The sequence below is a fragment of the Myodes glareolus genome, chromosome 19, assembly GCF_982192425.1.
Source record: "Myodes glareolus chromosome 19, mMyoGla1.1, whole genome shotgun sequence".
In the NCBI taxonomy this organism is placed as follows: Eukaryota; Metazoa; Chordata; class Mammalia; order Rodentia; family Cricetidae; genus Myodes; species Myodes glareolus.
The window spans coordinates 12,271,717-12,287,525 of record NC_142044.1 but is presented as its reverse complement, the minus strand read 5'-3'; the positions used below and the strand labels follow the sequence as shown (position 1 = coordinate 12,287,525).

Genomic DNA, 15,809 nt, shown 5'->3' with positions numbered 1-15,809 from the left:
TTTCAGAACATGTAAATTTTAAATTCTTCAGATTTATTTTACTTTTTAGTACCAATAGACCTTTGTTTTATTGATTAATATGTCACATTATAGAAGTTTGCTAAATATCAAGGTCATCTTTGAAGTTCATGCCTCCTTTGCATATGTTATTGATCTGGAAATGAATAGCTTTGCATGTTTCTCTAAGATGGATTTAATAATGAATATACCCTAATGTCAAAAGTTTCTGTCTTTGCATTTTGATTCTACTGTGCATGGAAAATATTTTCAATGTCAAGCTCCTGAAACTTTTCTTTGTATAAATTGGTCCTAGACTCACAGATCGAATGTAAATCATAGAACACCTTTATTCCATCTATTTTATTCTCAAAATATTGTCTCATAATTCATGTATGATTTAACCTTTAGTCATGGTTGACTTCCTTGTTTTTTAATTCAGCCCATCTACCTCAGTGTTCTAAAGAAATCGTACAACCTCCTCCAGTTAAAGTCATTACCAGTACACCTCGTTACACTAGCACAAATACAAATTTACATGCTTACATGTCCCTGTTAAACTAATTCTTAGAATGGATAATTAACCCAATAGTTCTTATAACTATGACATCTATTTATATTTAATAAACTAAATTTTCTAAAAATGAGGTGTATGTTTTCTAGAGTCTTTGAGATCTTGAGATATGTCCATCTGAAAGGTATCTCTAATCTTTCGACATTGCAATATAATGCTGCCACCTAGAAAGTTTACAGTTGAGAACTGAAAATTTTAAAATAAATAAATAAATAAAATATCAGAAGGTTTTAACTAAATTTCTGATTTTGCATTCACATATAGTCATTCCTTACGTTGGTCAAATGTGATCTTCAGACTGCTGAACGGAAATGGCTTTAACATGTTCTAAGAGAAATTTTACTTCTATTTTGTAAACAAGCTGATTTCGGTGGTTCGATAGGAGATATAAAAAAATTTTATATTCAATAATTATGTATTGTAGTGATTGACTGTGGACACCCTGGCGTTCCTCCTAATGCAGTCCTGTCTGGAGAGAAGTATACTTTTGGGTCAACTGTTCACTATTCCTGCACAGGGAAGCGCTCTCTTCTAGGCCAGGCTTCCAGGACTTGCCAGCTAAATGGACACTGGAGTGGCTCTCAGCCTCATTGTTCAGGTACCGCTGGGAAGTACAGTAGTGTGTGTCATAAATTATACCATGATTACTAATCCATAGAGCGTTCTCTAAGGACTCCAGCGTTCCTCGGAAAAATTTTGAGTGAAAGCTGAAATCATTCTTTAGGACACTTGTAGGGTAATGGAAATTGACAAGCAAAGGAGTGCGGAATCTCCGGAATAGTGGTCCTCAACCTTCCTAATGCTGTGACCCTTTAACTTTTCCTCACGTTGTGGTGACCCCGACCCCAAAACTATTTTCAGTGCTAATTCTTAAATATAATTTTGCGACTGTTATGAAACACAATTTGAATATCTGATATGCAAGATATCTGATATATGAATCCATGAGAGGGTTCATTAATCCCGAAGGGTCACAGCCTACAGGTTGAGAACCTCTGCTCAAGATAATAAATTTTAAGTATGTGTTTTGGATTGTGCTGTACCCCATGTAAACAGTTATGTAGTATTAGAACATGTTTCTCTACGGATTCATAATGGTTGTTCAACTTGTTATGATAAAGTAGACATTTTATTTTAGTACAAATCTTTTTTTTCCTAAGAAGGAACATTTATATGATTAAGTTTTATCAGAATTCAATTATCTTAATTTCTAAACAATGATTACTTAGTGGCAAAATTTTTAAAAATTCCTAAATGCTTTTAATTGAAATAACCTAATAAATCTTATGAAAGCAATTTATAAATACTAATGTTATTTATTATGGATATCATCTATATTAACTATTTATAGCTATTGAAGTTATATTTAAATTAATAAATATGAAACTGCTATTTTATTAATAACCAGTAGACAGAATATTTCATGAATTTTACTATGATTTATATCCTATTTGTTTTCTTCAGAAATTTATAACCTTTAGATATCGAATAGATCTTTCATTGAACTATTTATGTTCACCCATTAACTACATATGATGCTATTTTTCTAGGCAACTCAAATTTTGCATGTTAATCTATCTTTTTATATAATTTTTACTTTGTAGAGATTGAACATGCAAATTATTAGTATTAGTTTTACATTGCTTTCCCTTTATAGGTGAAAAGGTGAAAAAAATTGTATCCCATCTTCTAAACACTGGCATTTCTCTGCACAGTGATTGTTTGGCACTTCTAATCTAAGCTACCAATCGGAGTTATTTTAAAAGTGCCTTCCATGAAAAATGTTCTTATTTTAAGTTACTCATAACAAATAAATTCCCAGAAGACCAATTGTATATGTAAACATCCCCTCCCTATGTATGTATTATATTAAAAGCCTAAAACCAAATTGAAGAATAAACTATTGCATATGTCTAAACAGTGAATAATGTCCTGAGAATGTGTGTAGTGATTAGCATAACACCACATGTAAAAGAGAAATTTTGAGAAAAGTTTCCACATAAAACGTGTCAGAACATGTCAGAAAGTGTATCCAGAAAGTGATCTAAGTACTCTCAGAGTCACCATGGATCCTGTGGTAAGAGAAAGCTCAGTGGTGTAGAGAGTGAGAAAACAGTAACCTTTAAAGCAAAGCATAAGATTCTAGTGATGAGAATGATGAGGGACACTCTTTTGCAAAGATGATACCCAGCTTCCACCTCAGGATTATTCAGAGTTTACTTCCTGTGTTTTCATACATGAAAAAAAATGCAGTTGGTTGCTATCTTGTTGCTGACAGTCATTGTAAGAGGAAATTTAAAAAGGGATCATTTTCAATGTATAGGAATAATTCTGTTAAGAGATTTACTTGAATCTAGCATACCATAGTTCCAGAATAACAACTGAAAACGCATCAATAATTAGGTGATTCAGAGAAAGAGTTCTGTGGTAACTGAATCCAGTCTTTTTAATTTTTGTCAATGCATTGTCCGTTGAATCCATAGTTTCGTTATTTATAAATTTCCCATAAGTTCCATTATTAGCTAGATTCTAAAAACAATAAAGAAATATCCATAATCTATTTAAAATTCTGTCTACAAATCTCCAATAAGAAAAATAACTTGACACACAGGCATCATTTATTTTCATTTGTGTTTTCTCTTCCTGTGACTCTAGTCACGTGAAATACATTTCTATGCAGTCAAGATATGTGAAAACAGCACTCACCAAATTGACCAAATTTGTGAACTTAATAAATGCATATCATAATAAATTAATTTCCTCTTTTCTGCATGCAGGTGATACTACTGGTACGTGTGGGGATCCAGGCACTCCTGGTCATGGCTCTAGACAGGAAAGTGACTTCAGAACTAAAAGTACTGTACGCTTTGCTTGTGATGCTGGATATATCCTTTATGGTTCAGAAGAAAGAACTTGTTTATCCAATGGCAGCTGGACTGGGAGACAGCCAGAATGCAAAGGTAATCTCAAGTTGGAGTGAGCTCTACTAAGGGTGCTACTCGTACTGCTGTCTGGTTATCAACTATATTGAACTGAAGAATTAATAAAACATATATCTGGGTGTGCCAATGACGATATTTCCAGTGACTGAATTAGATCATGAAGACTCTGGCCCCCTTAATGGTTTCATTAAAACCACCAACAAATTAAAATTTCAGTAGAATATTGGGAGGTGGTATGATTATGGAAGATGGGCTTTATTTTAAGAAGTCGGTAGCTAGGTGCATGTTTTTGAAGGGTGAGTATGGGCTCCAGTCTTCCTCTCTCCTTCCTTGACACCTCAAAGTGAGACTCTTTGCTCTGCCAGTCCTACCCACTGCCACGATGCTCTCATTTGTCACAACCTTCTGTAGTGGGGTCATCTGACTTTATGCTACAACTTCTGAACCTGTGAGCCAAACAAATCCTATGCTTTAAGTCATAAATGTCGGGTACTATTTCACAACAATGAAAGGCTGACCAGTATGACATTCCAATTTGATGTGTATTCAAATTCACCTGGTTACTATTACTATATTATTACATTGCTATATAAGATTATACTAATATTACTATAACTTTCAGATTTCCATCTTAAAACAATATTTTATTGGCACTGTTCTGTCAGGGAATTATTAAAGATAATAATTATATCGAAACAGGTTTGATTATTCATTTAAAAACAGTATACTCTTTTTTGTCATCTTGGATTGCTTTATCTAGCTTTGGTATGCGTGTTTGTTCTTAGTTATAATGTAACATGTTATGTGTGTTTAGTTGATGTCCCTTGGGGGCCTGCTCTTTTCTGAAGGAAAATGGAGGATCAGTAGAATTGCAGAGAGGATATATGGGGGGGACTTGAAAGAATAAAGGAAGGGGAAACTGGATGGAACCTAATGTATGAGAAAAAAAGCCCAAAAACCAAACAAGCAAAATAAACTTGATCCCCAAATGATGCAAGGGAAACTTCCACAAAACTACAAGGATGATCCCATGTAAGGCTCCTAGTGATAAAGGTTAGGTGGCTTAAACTGGCTACCTCCTGTGGTCAAACTGAGTATCCCAATTGTCCTTCATCCAGTAAGTGAAGAAAACAGATACAGGACACAGTAAAATAATAAGCCCACCTTGAAGACTCCTGATGAATACAGGGAAGGAAGGATTGTAGGAGCTAAAAGGTTCAAGGACATCACAAGAAAACCCACAGAAACAACGAACTTGAATCATAGGAACTCATAAAGTCTGAACCAACGACTAGGGAGTCTGTGTGGAATCAATCTAGGCCCTCCACGTATATGTGACAGTTTGTAGGTTGTTCGACTTGTGAGACTCCTAACAATGGGTTCAGGGGCTGTCTCTAATGCTCTAACTGGCCCTTGAGAATTTATTCCTTGCACTGGATTTCCTTGCCTTAATATAAGGGGAGGAGCTTAGTCTTATGACAACTTGAAGTGCCATGTTTTATTGATACCCGTGTGAGTCTTCTCCTTTTTGAACAGAAACAGAAGACTGGAGTGGATGGGGGAGGGGCAGAAAGGAGTGGGGAGGGAGTGGAGGAGAGAACGGGAGGGAAAACTACAGATGAGGTGTAAAATAAATAAATTAAATTTTAAAAATACACAAATCAGCAATCATTTTGGGTGAAAATTTAAAAATACTGCCAGAATTTTTTTTATCCTATTTATCAGTATTATACAAAGTAGGAAAATAGCTTGTTCTCACATCAACCTCACAATATTATGTTTGTCTTCCATGTTTCTACAAATGGAAGTAAAATACATCAACTTACTATTTGTAGAGCACAAATTTTGTTACTAGGATTAGTAATGTGTTAATCTCATAACTGATATTAATGCATGCTTAATATTGGATGGACTCTGAAATGTAATTTAAAAATGCCCTAAAAGAATTACTTTATTCTTATCATTGCTTCATATTAAAAGGAAAACTTGAAAAGTTGCTTAGAAGACTTACCTAATGGTGCACCCAATGCACTGATTTAGAGGCAGGGAATGGTTTTCATATGACACTCTTCTGCTGTTGATTGACTCTATTGTAGAAATGTTTTCATCATATTTAAGATTAGTATTCATGCTCTAGTAAAGAGAGTTATCATCTATAGCTTGACTGATTTCAACTTTCGGGAAGTCAAGTGATATACAAAGTGGAGGGAAAGAACGAGGTAGCTGAACAAAATTCAAAACGTTGATATCCAGCTTTTTGGAGTTTCATATTATCTTCTAATGTCTTCTTAATTGTAATGACAATTAAAGCGCTATCGATATTGCAGCATTCATCATAAGTGAATTTTAGGCCATTTGTTTTCTGTAGAACTAAATACTTGATAGATGTCAGCATTGTTTGTTTGAGTGGGTACATAGATAAAAGATATATTGATTATAGCATATATGAAAAATTAATAATTTTAATAGAGATTATATATAAATTGCTAAAAATGTTTTAGCAGAATAGAAAAAGACATGAAAGGAAAATACAGAAAAATAAAACCACTATAACCTACAGCAAAATTAATCATAAATTAATGATGGATTATTGATTGCCAGACATAGTTTTTGGTATATAGGGCATTGTAAGCAACATATCTTCTAGAAAACACTTTGCCACTAAGCTCTGTTTAGCAAAATCAGAACTGCATATCATAAGTTCTTGATGTAATCACTAAGTATTTTTTTAACAAATACATAAAGTTACAATGTGAAATTGCCATGTGTATGCAAAACTAGACTTTTAATCCCTTTCAAGACAGGTTTGACGAGATGTCTCAGTGGACAAAGGAGTTTGTCACCGAGGCTGACAACCTGATTTCTATTTCCTTCATCCAAACAAACAATGAGAGAACTGACTCCAATGAATGTTCTTCTCACCTACATGTGCACATAGCAATTTTTATTGTTGTATTCAATAGTTACATGACAAAATATATACAGACTTATGATGTCTATAGCCTGATGCATTTTTTTGCATCTGAGAATTTCTTTACTAATGGTAATAAAATTATTAAAGAAATGACATAGTATGGAAGGATAGTTTGCAATTTTTATTTAGCAGAAATTGAAAACAATTTTACACTAAAATCATTGTATTTTTAATATAAATAATATTTTAATAGTAAAATAGAATGAAATGACTTTCCTTTTTATCTTTCCTTCCTCCTCCAGCCCTTCTCAGATACCTCCACTCCAATTCCTTCCAAACACCCACCCCTCAAATTGATAGGCTCTTTTTCTTTAAATATTATTGCTTTGTATACATATGTATGTGCATATAGATATGTATAAATACATAAGCATACCCTGCTGAGTCCATTTTTATTGTTGGTGTCTCTGTGGTTTCTGAGTTGAACATTCTATGTAGATAACCGATAAGGAATCTCATGCTGGGGAGTGGTTATTCTCCCTTCACAGAAATTATTAGTTGTCTATAGTCTTCATATCAGGGTTTTTCTTTGGGGTCACCAACCAGTTCCCGAATCATGACACAGAGACTTCATTTAGTTTTGAATGGTTAGCCTAGTTCAGGCACATTTCTGGCTAGCTCTTTTAACCTAATCTGTTTTCCTTTATCTAATTTTTGCCTCGGGGCTTATTACCTTTCTTCTGTGTATTTTACTTTCATTGCTTCTTTGTCTGTCTTGGTGGTGTCTGCTAGCCTTCTTGTCCCAAGTGTGTCCCTTGTTCTCTCCTCCATCTTCTCTCCTTCTTTGTCTTTTTGAGCCTAAATTTATCCTCCTATTTGTTTTTTGTTTTTTTGCCTGCTAGTCACGCCTGTCCTTTCTCCTGCCTAGATATTAGTCGTTCAGCTCCTTATCAACCAATCAGATACCTTAGGCAGGCAAGGTAAAACAAATGCAACACGTCTTTTCATAATTAAGCAAATGCAGCATAAAGTGACACACCTTTACACAGTTAAAATCATATTCTGTAGCATAAACAAATGTGAACACATCTTTAACTAGTTCAAATAATATTCCACAACAGTTCTTTGTTTGGGGGAGGAACCCTGTGTTAGAATTTTATTGGTGTGATCTTCACACCACATGACCACAATAATCCTTATAAAGGAAACCATTTAATTAGGGCTACCTTAGTGAAGAGGTTTAGTTCATTATCGTCGTTGAGGGAGACATTGTGCTGGAGAAAGAGCTGGATCCTCATCTGCAAGCAAGAAGAAGTGAACTGTGTCATGGACATGACTTGAGCATATATGAGACCTCAATGCCCACTTCTGCATGACACACTTCCTCTAACAATGCGTCAGCTACTCTGTCAAGACCACAACTCCTAAATATGCCCCTCTCTATAGGTCAAGCATTGAAATACGTGAATCTCTGAAAGCCATACCTATTTATACTGCAACATTCCACATCTTGACTTCCATAATATTGTATCACTAAGATAATGAAAAATGCCTTTAGTCCAACTTCAAAAGTCCCCTCAGTTTATAACAGTCTCAACAATGCTTTAAATTAAAAGTTCAAAGTATCTTCTGAGATTCATACAATCTCTTAACGGTAATCCCCTGTAAAATCAAAATTAAATAACAAATCACATACTTACAACATATAATGGCACATGATATACACTTCCATTCCAAAAGGGAGGAAAGAGAAGACAGTGAGGAAATTCTGGACCAAAGTAATACCAAACACCTCAAACTCTGCATTTCCTTGCCTGATGTCAACATGTTCTTCAGATCTTCAACTAGTTCCTCTTTGTTGACCGCAACACACTTCTTTCTCTTAGACTGGTCCCACTCCCTGTGTGTACCTCTCCTCAGCAGATCTCCCATGATGCTGGAATCTCAAATATTTAAAGATCTCCAAGGCAATCCGTGTTTCACCTTCATAGCATCACACAATGACCTCTCTAGTCCTTAACTCGGGAACCTCTTCTCCCCTCTGCCTAACACATGCCTGGCTTCAGTGGCACAGGAAACATCACCAAAATGTGCTGGAAAGATTCTAAAAGCTGGAATGACAGGAAGCCAGCTTACCTTCAGTTTCTGGGAGGCAAATTAGGGCACTAGCAATGGCCTATATTGACTGGAGTCTTTTGAAAATTCCCTGACCAACAACTGAAAAGTATATATGCCATGCCAGGCATTGGGGTATTCTTTGAGGAGCATTGTCACCACAATCACTACACACACACACACACACACACACACACACACACACACAATTACTGGTGTCACTTGCAAGCATCCCATTTCTCTCCCTCTCCCTCTGCCACCACCCCAGGTAAATATGCCCCTCTGCACTTCCACGTTTTCACTTTATAGCATCTGTGACCTACTATGCCTCTCTAAGAACTCCCACAAGGCATGCTCGGCCTTTTAGCTGCTTGGTTTCTGCTTATACTCCATGTGATGTTCTCACATGGAGAGATTTGAAGGTAGAATTCACAAACAAGCTTGGATATGTGTTGTTTGTTTCCAGGGTTGAGTCACTTTATGCTTTATAATAATTTCTAGTTCCATAGAATTACCTGTAAGTTTCTTGATTTTATATTTCATTATGATTGACTTGTATCCCGCTGTGAATATATACCAAATTTTCATAATCCATTCATTCATTGAAGAATATTTAGCCTTTTCATCTGCTTGTATTGTGAGTAAAGAAGCAATTAACATGGCTGAACAAGTATCTGGTGGTAGGGTGTTAAGTTTCCTGGCCTATGATGGGGAGTAGTATACCTAGGTGTTACAGTTTGTTTTTTTCATTAGCTTATTAGTCTTTAAGACAATGCAAATTTGTGATTCTTTATTGAAAACATAATTTATTTTTTCTATTTACTTTGTTCTTATTATGTGCTCGATTGCCTAAAGATAGGAACTATAGTAATGCAAATGTTATATATTTATGTAAAATGTGCACTAATGTGTACAATATTTATATTCCGTAAACAAGTAAATAAATTAATAAATATATAAAACAGCTGTTCTCAAGAAATGCAAATATAATGAATCTATCAATACTATTCCTGTTGTTAATTGTCTAAACTTTTATGAATTAGTTTTAAGGCAAAAGAAAGACTTCATGGTATATGAAGGCCACCCTCTTTAAATGGTTACTTTTCTTTGCAATAGTTGTACTAAAACTACTAACTCTACTAAGAGTTTTTTAAAAATAATTTATTTATTTTTATTTTATATACATTGGCGTTTTGCCTGCTAGTATATCTGTATACAGGTATCAGATCCTCTGTAATAGGAGTTGCAGACAGCTATGAGATGTCATATGAGTATTTGGAATGGAAATTGTGTCCTCTAGAAAAGTAGCCAGTGCTCTTAACCACTGAGTCATCATTTTTAAAAACCATTATTTCATTGGAAATCTAGTAACTAAGATAATAAAATTAGCATAAAATAATATTGAATTTAAACTATATAGGAAAATATTTCTCTGCAAAGTTTGAAGAACGTTATTATTTCCTTGGATAATTTTAAGGAAACATTAGTCATTAGCTGCTTACGGAAGGATTTCCTTTTGATTATTTGTGAACATGCTCCTACACTTTCTTTTTACAGCTGTGCAATGTGGCAACCCAGGAACGACAGCAAATGGGAAAGTTTTTCGAATTGATGGTACAACGTTTTCCAGTTCCGTCATCTATTCCTGCGCAGAAGGCTACATCCTTTCCGGACCCTCTGTAAGACAGTGCACTGCCAACGGAACGTGGTCTGGAAGTTTGCCCAACTGTACAAGTAAATCTTTTCTTAACATTTCAAAAGTTTCATTCAAGTGAAAATGTATAAAGGTGTCTTCGGGTTTCCACTAAATGTGACCTCTTTGAGATCAAAAGATTATGCTTGTTTATGATTTAGTAATCGCAAAACATGGCAATTTCACCAATGTACTATATTGGCTGGAAGAAAGCATGTAGTTACTAGAGATAATATCTCACAAGGCACAAAACTACCACCATAGTCAGTATCTATACTAAAACGTTAAGAGTGGCAATGGTTGAACAAGCCTCTGTTGCTGAGATTTCAAAAAAAAAAAAAAAAAAAAAAAAAAAAAAAAAAAAAACAAAAAAAACAAAAAAAACCCTGGCATTCTAATTGGGAGATTATAAAAGTTTATAAGCATTATCAGACTGATATTTTCACTACCCTCTCCTTAACATCATTTTGTTGCTACAGTAGTGTTATTTTCCCGTGTTGGCAAAGTATTTATCTATTTGATGTCTCAACAGACATGCTCTTTAGTGTACTGTCTGCAATAATGATCAAAGAATAGCTCAAAAGCTAGTTTGGTTATATAAAATAGATTGAATGTATATCTGAATAAGAGGATATAAAATACTAAAGTAAACCACTCGAGTCTGTGGGTGAAACATGTACAATATTCATTATAAAATCATTAGAATGAGTTACATTTTAACTATGGAACATGCCATATCTTATTTTAAAGTATATAGTTACATGTTTACAAAAGATGTTAATCTGTAAATAGACTTTTAGTGGCAAACATTGACTACACTACTACAGTTATTCCTTATTTGTGGTGTAGAGATCATGTATTTTAGATTTATTATAAATAGTACCAAATGACATTAACTACATAAAAAGGAATAAGAATAATTCCACAAAACAAATTGAAAAGTTTAAAACAATGGGACTTTGTTGGATTTCTGTTTAAACTGACAATTCAATTACACTTTCACAAATTCATTAACATATTTATCCCAGAACCAAATAGTTAATCTCTCATGGTGATGTACATGCTCTATTAATTTCTGAGAATGTAAGAACATAGGAATATCAGTCCTGTTATAAGTATATGTGTATATTTAAAGATTTGGTTTGTTTTTGAAGATTTTTTTAGATAAAATAAAACCCACATCTACCATAATATTTAATCTCTCATGATGATGTACACGCTGTACTAATCTCTGAGAATATAAGAACATAGAGATATTAGTCCTGTTATATGTGTATATTTAAAGATATGGCTTGTTTTTGAAGATTTTCAAGAGAAACCCCACAACATTTACCATGGCCTATTTATATCTCCAATTTTAGGATAAAGCCATAAAGAGTTACTGATCTATGGTTTTGCCCACAAAGGCCAAAGCCTCTTTTAGTAGCTGCAAACTCTGGTAGAGAATGAATTAATTTGCCAACCAGGTGCTATTTACAAAGCCTGTTGCTATTGGTAACTGACTCTTCTCTTGGCCTTTGCTTCATTAGGAAGTCACCAAACAACCTCTTCTAAAGTTTTCATTGTCAGATGTTCATTAAGGCTGCTGCCATCCTGTGCTCAGCCCCTGCTCAGTACCAGTGAAACAAACGCGCCGTCTTCTTGACTGGTGCTTGCATCTCAGCTCATGTGGCCGTGTAACCCCGTGGCTGTCCCATCTAGCCAAAATTCTAATCCAGTCTACAAAAGGACCTGTCCAGAACACAAGACTTCGGGGATATTTCTTTTAATATCCCTCTCACTAAAATCTGGGTGAAACCATAAAATAACCTAAAGAAACATGATAAAAATTGTGAAGTGTTTAGGCAGTTTTATATGGTGATAAATTTGGAGGCTATGAAAAGCAATAAAGGTAATTCTTGTAATTCACAGGATTATTTGTTTACTATACAACTCTGCTGCACATTATTAAAATATTTTTTTCATATTGATAATCACTGTAATAAATGATTTCCTGATAAAAATTTTAAATGGAACTTAGGTTAAACTTGATTAGTTGGAATTCTGTGAGCTACTTTACAAGGTTAAGGATTATATATGAGATACCCTACATATTATTCTTCAATTTAAATGTCAATATTCATATTCTTAAAGTCCATAGACTCCAACAAAATAGAATCATATATAAAAAAATCTTGGCATAATAAATCTTAGTAGAAAACTAATAAATACATAATTAATATGCTAATAAATAAAATTTAATCATATACTTCAAATACTAGAAAAAGTTAATTTAAAAGGAATTCAGCAGATAGAGGGGGTGGTCTTCTAGCAAAGATTTACCAACACAAGCTTTTTGCCCTACTACAAAAAGATGATATAATAAGGCAACCAAGATTAATCATACTAAGTGATATTTTATCTGCATAAAATGAGCAGCCTAATTTGCCTTTGACTTTCTTTTAGCTGTCTGAAATCTATTAACCATTTCATTTTCCAAATCATGCTTAAGACCATACTGCAAAATAATTTGCACTTTTAGGACTTCATAAGAACTGCATTTTGTTTGTGTTTAACTGAATTGTGTCTTGTGTTATCCCTGCTTCTCAGCTGTTCCCAGTATTTCTGAAAGTCTTTGGTAGCCGTTTAAATGATTTTATATTTTATATTCAGACAGCCTGGCCAAGACATCACTGCAATCAATATAAATCCAGTGTTGAATAAAGATTCTGTCTTAGAGTTCGGTCCTTGTTGTGGTCATCACAGTTTCTGATCTGTTTATTTTTGTCTCTTGTAACTGAAGCCCATGTGTTACTTGATATGAGCTGAGAGATATTATCTTTTTTGTTTGTTTTGTTTTGTTGAGATGGGGTTTCTCTGTAACTTTGGAGCCTGTCTCGGAACTAGCTCTTGTAGACCTGGTTGGCCTCAAACTCACAAAGATCCCCCTGCCTCTGCCTCACACGTGCTGGGTTTAAAGGTGGGTGTCGCCACCTCCCGGCTGTGGGCTATTGTCTTTGACCCATGACCTAGTGGTCTGGTCTATGAGGACATCACATCCTTGTGTCCCTTGCTCTCTCTATTCTATCATCTTGTTCATGTCTATTGTGATGTCATTATAAGAATTGTTCGATTGAGGTCCAGACCCTTACCACAATAGTCTCCATTTTTCTTGTGGAAGTGAGTACAAATGAGGAAAGTCAAAATAATTTATTAATAAAGTTCACGGCACAGCAAAACAATGACTCTCTCCTAGACTTCAACACTAGAGAGTCCCCTAGGTATATGTTAAGGCTGTTAGTTTGGTGTCTTTGTGGGACCCTTAACAGTAGGAACTGGCAAATCTCTGACCCTTTCCCACTCTTGGGATCCTTTTCTTCATATAGCGTGGCCTTCTCCAGCCTCAGTAGGAGGGCTTTTGCCTTGTCTTCTAGTATCTTGTGTTCTCTTGTTTAGCTGTCATCTCTTGAATGCCTGCTGTTTCTATAGAAACAGGGGAAGCAGTCTGTGGTAGATGGGAGTTTCGGGGAGCTGGGAGGAATGCAGCGAGGAAAATCTGTGGTGTGGATGTATTGTATGAGAGAAAAATATAATTTCTCTAAAAAATTAAAATAGAGCAAAATCCTTGGATTCACAAGACCATTTTCATAATACCCCTGGCACATTCATTCTATAATAGATACTACAAATTCTTAAAGGTAGCCTAGGTTGATAAAGAGCTGTTTAATATGAGAAATGTGGCCACAAAGAGGAAGACTGTTTTCAGATGTTTCTAAAATCTGATTTTATTTGAGCATTTTTTAAAAAATTAAGTCAGATTTTTATTTAGTGTATCCACATATGCATACCTGGGGATGCACAAACATTCGGTACCGGGTGTGTACGTTAGGAGCAATGCGGAGGAATCAGCTCTCTTCTTCCAACATGTGGGCGCTGAAAACAGAGTTCAGGTCATCAGGTTTGATGACGAGGATTTTTACCTGCTGGGCCACCTTGCCTGTCCCACCTGCCAGTTTCTTCATGTAGTTTCTGCATGATCACACAGTGCACGTTGGAAAGTGCTTCCTGAAGCAGTTCCCTATAGCGCAATGGCATCTTAACCAAGATTCTTTTTGAGGTGTAAGTGACAATTCTGGACAACCTGCCCAACATCTGTAATGATGATTCCTGAAGATAATTATAATTAAGACCTGCCAATGTGTTCTTTAAATACGCTTAGGGTTTTGACTAAAAACAAGCATGGTAGTAGCTCTTTTCCTTGCATATATGTTAAGCAGATCTTATGATTACCTCTTGATGTCAACTACGGGCCATGCTAACCTTCTGCCTCCTTCTCATTTGGTTCTGATAGTCATCAGCTGTGGAGACCCAGGCATACCAGCCAACGGATTGAGATATGGAGATGATTTTGTGGTTGGGCAAAACGTTTCTTACATGTGCCAGCCAGGATATACTATGGAGCTAAATGGTTCCAGCGTCAGGATGTGTACAACCAATGGCACGTGGAGTGGACTTATGCCAACGTGTAGAGGTACGAAAATACTTCTGTCAACACTGAAAATAATCATTACATATTTTCCTTTTTATTAGCAAAGTTCATATATATTTAAGTATATACTTATTCTACTCCATTTTTTTTGTCTGATACCAAAGTGTGGGGTACTTTATTTTAAAGTCCTAGTGTAACATGCTGATGTTTTAAAGTAGTATTTTTTCTTATCAAACTTATATTTTATTGTGAGTAGTGACAATGAGTTGTAATCCAGCAAGAGATCAAAGCACAGGATTGGTATATGTTCACTACTGATGCTTATACCAGTGGGTGGATATTTGTAAAAATATGTAACTTGAACAAATTTGTAGCTTTAATCTGTGGAGAGATTTGAGGCCATCTTTTACAGATAATAAAGTAAAGTGTTAATTTAGTAAAGCTAATGTGGATAATGGTATTTTAATATTTATGTTAAAAAAGACTTTAATTATGTCAGATAAGGACTGGTTTTCTGATAGCTTTATTTTTAATAATTGATGGTCCCTATTCATCCATCCCTATGTGTCTATGAGTTGATCACTTAATATATACATGGCATATTTTTACAAATATAATAATTCCAAGGATTTTTTAAATATTTTACATTTTCTGAGTAAAATCCCAGATTGTTTAATTTTATTGTCTACCTATCATATTAATCTATTTAATCTATATGCAGTTTTTTTTATAGTGATCCATAGATGTGTTTACTTCAAAAGTTATTTTCCAGTTCACTTATATGTATAATGAAAAATGGAAATTTTAGCAAACTCAAAAATTTGTTTATCCCTATTTTTAGCCATCATAACATACATCTTTCTTATTTCTGTGCTTGGAAGTATGCTACCTCTCTTTTTCTCTCATGTCTGACAGTTTCCAACATGACTCTTCCCCAAAGATAACACAAGTTAAGCAAATTATAATTTGAAATTAATTATATATTTACAAATATGATAATAGGCTTTAAAATATGAATCTGCATGTTTTCAGGATGCATACTGAATACTGTAATCAGACACACAGCTTGTCTCTATTTGAAAACAAATGCTATAAAACTGCTTCTA

At 34.7% G+C, this 15,809-nt stretch overlaps 1 protein-coding gene across 1 annotated transcript in view; it reads left to right on the top strand.

Moving 5' to 3' along the window:
• Positions 1-15,809, top strand: part of Csmd3 (CUB and Sushi multiple domains 3) — a 1,053,984-nt gene that overhangs the window by 1,003,618 nt on the left and 34,557 nt on the right. The window contains exons 57-60 of the mRNA XM_087898772.1: positions 996-1,169; positions 3,349-3,531; positions 10,100-10,276; positions 14,566-14,745. Of these exons, the coding sequence (XP_087754898.1) occupies positions 996-1,169; positions 3,349-3,531; positions 10,100-10,276; positions 14,566-14,745 (714 nt within the window). The remainder of the gene's footprint in view (positions 1-995; positions 1,170-3,348; positions 3,532-10,099; positions 10,277-14,565; positions 14,746-15,809) is intronic.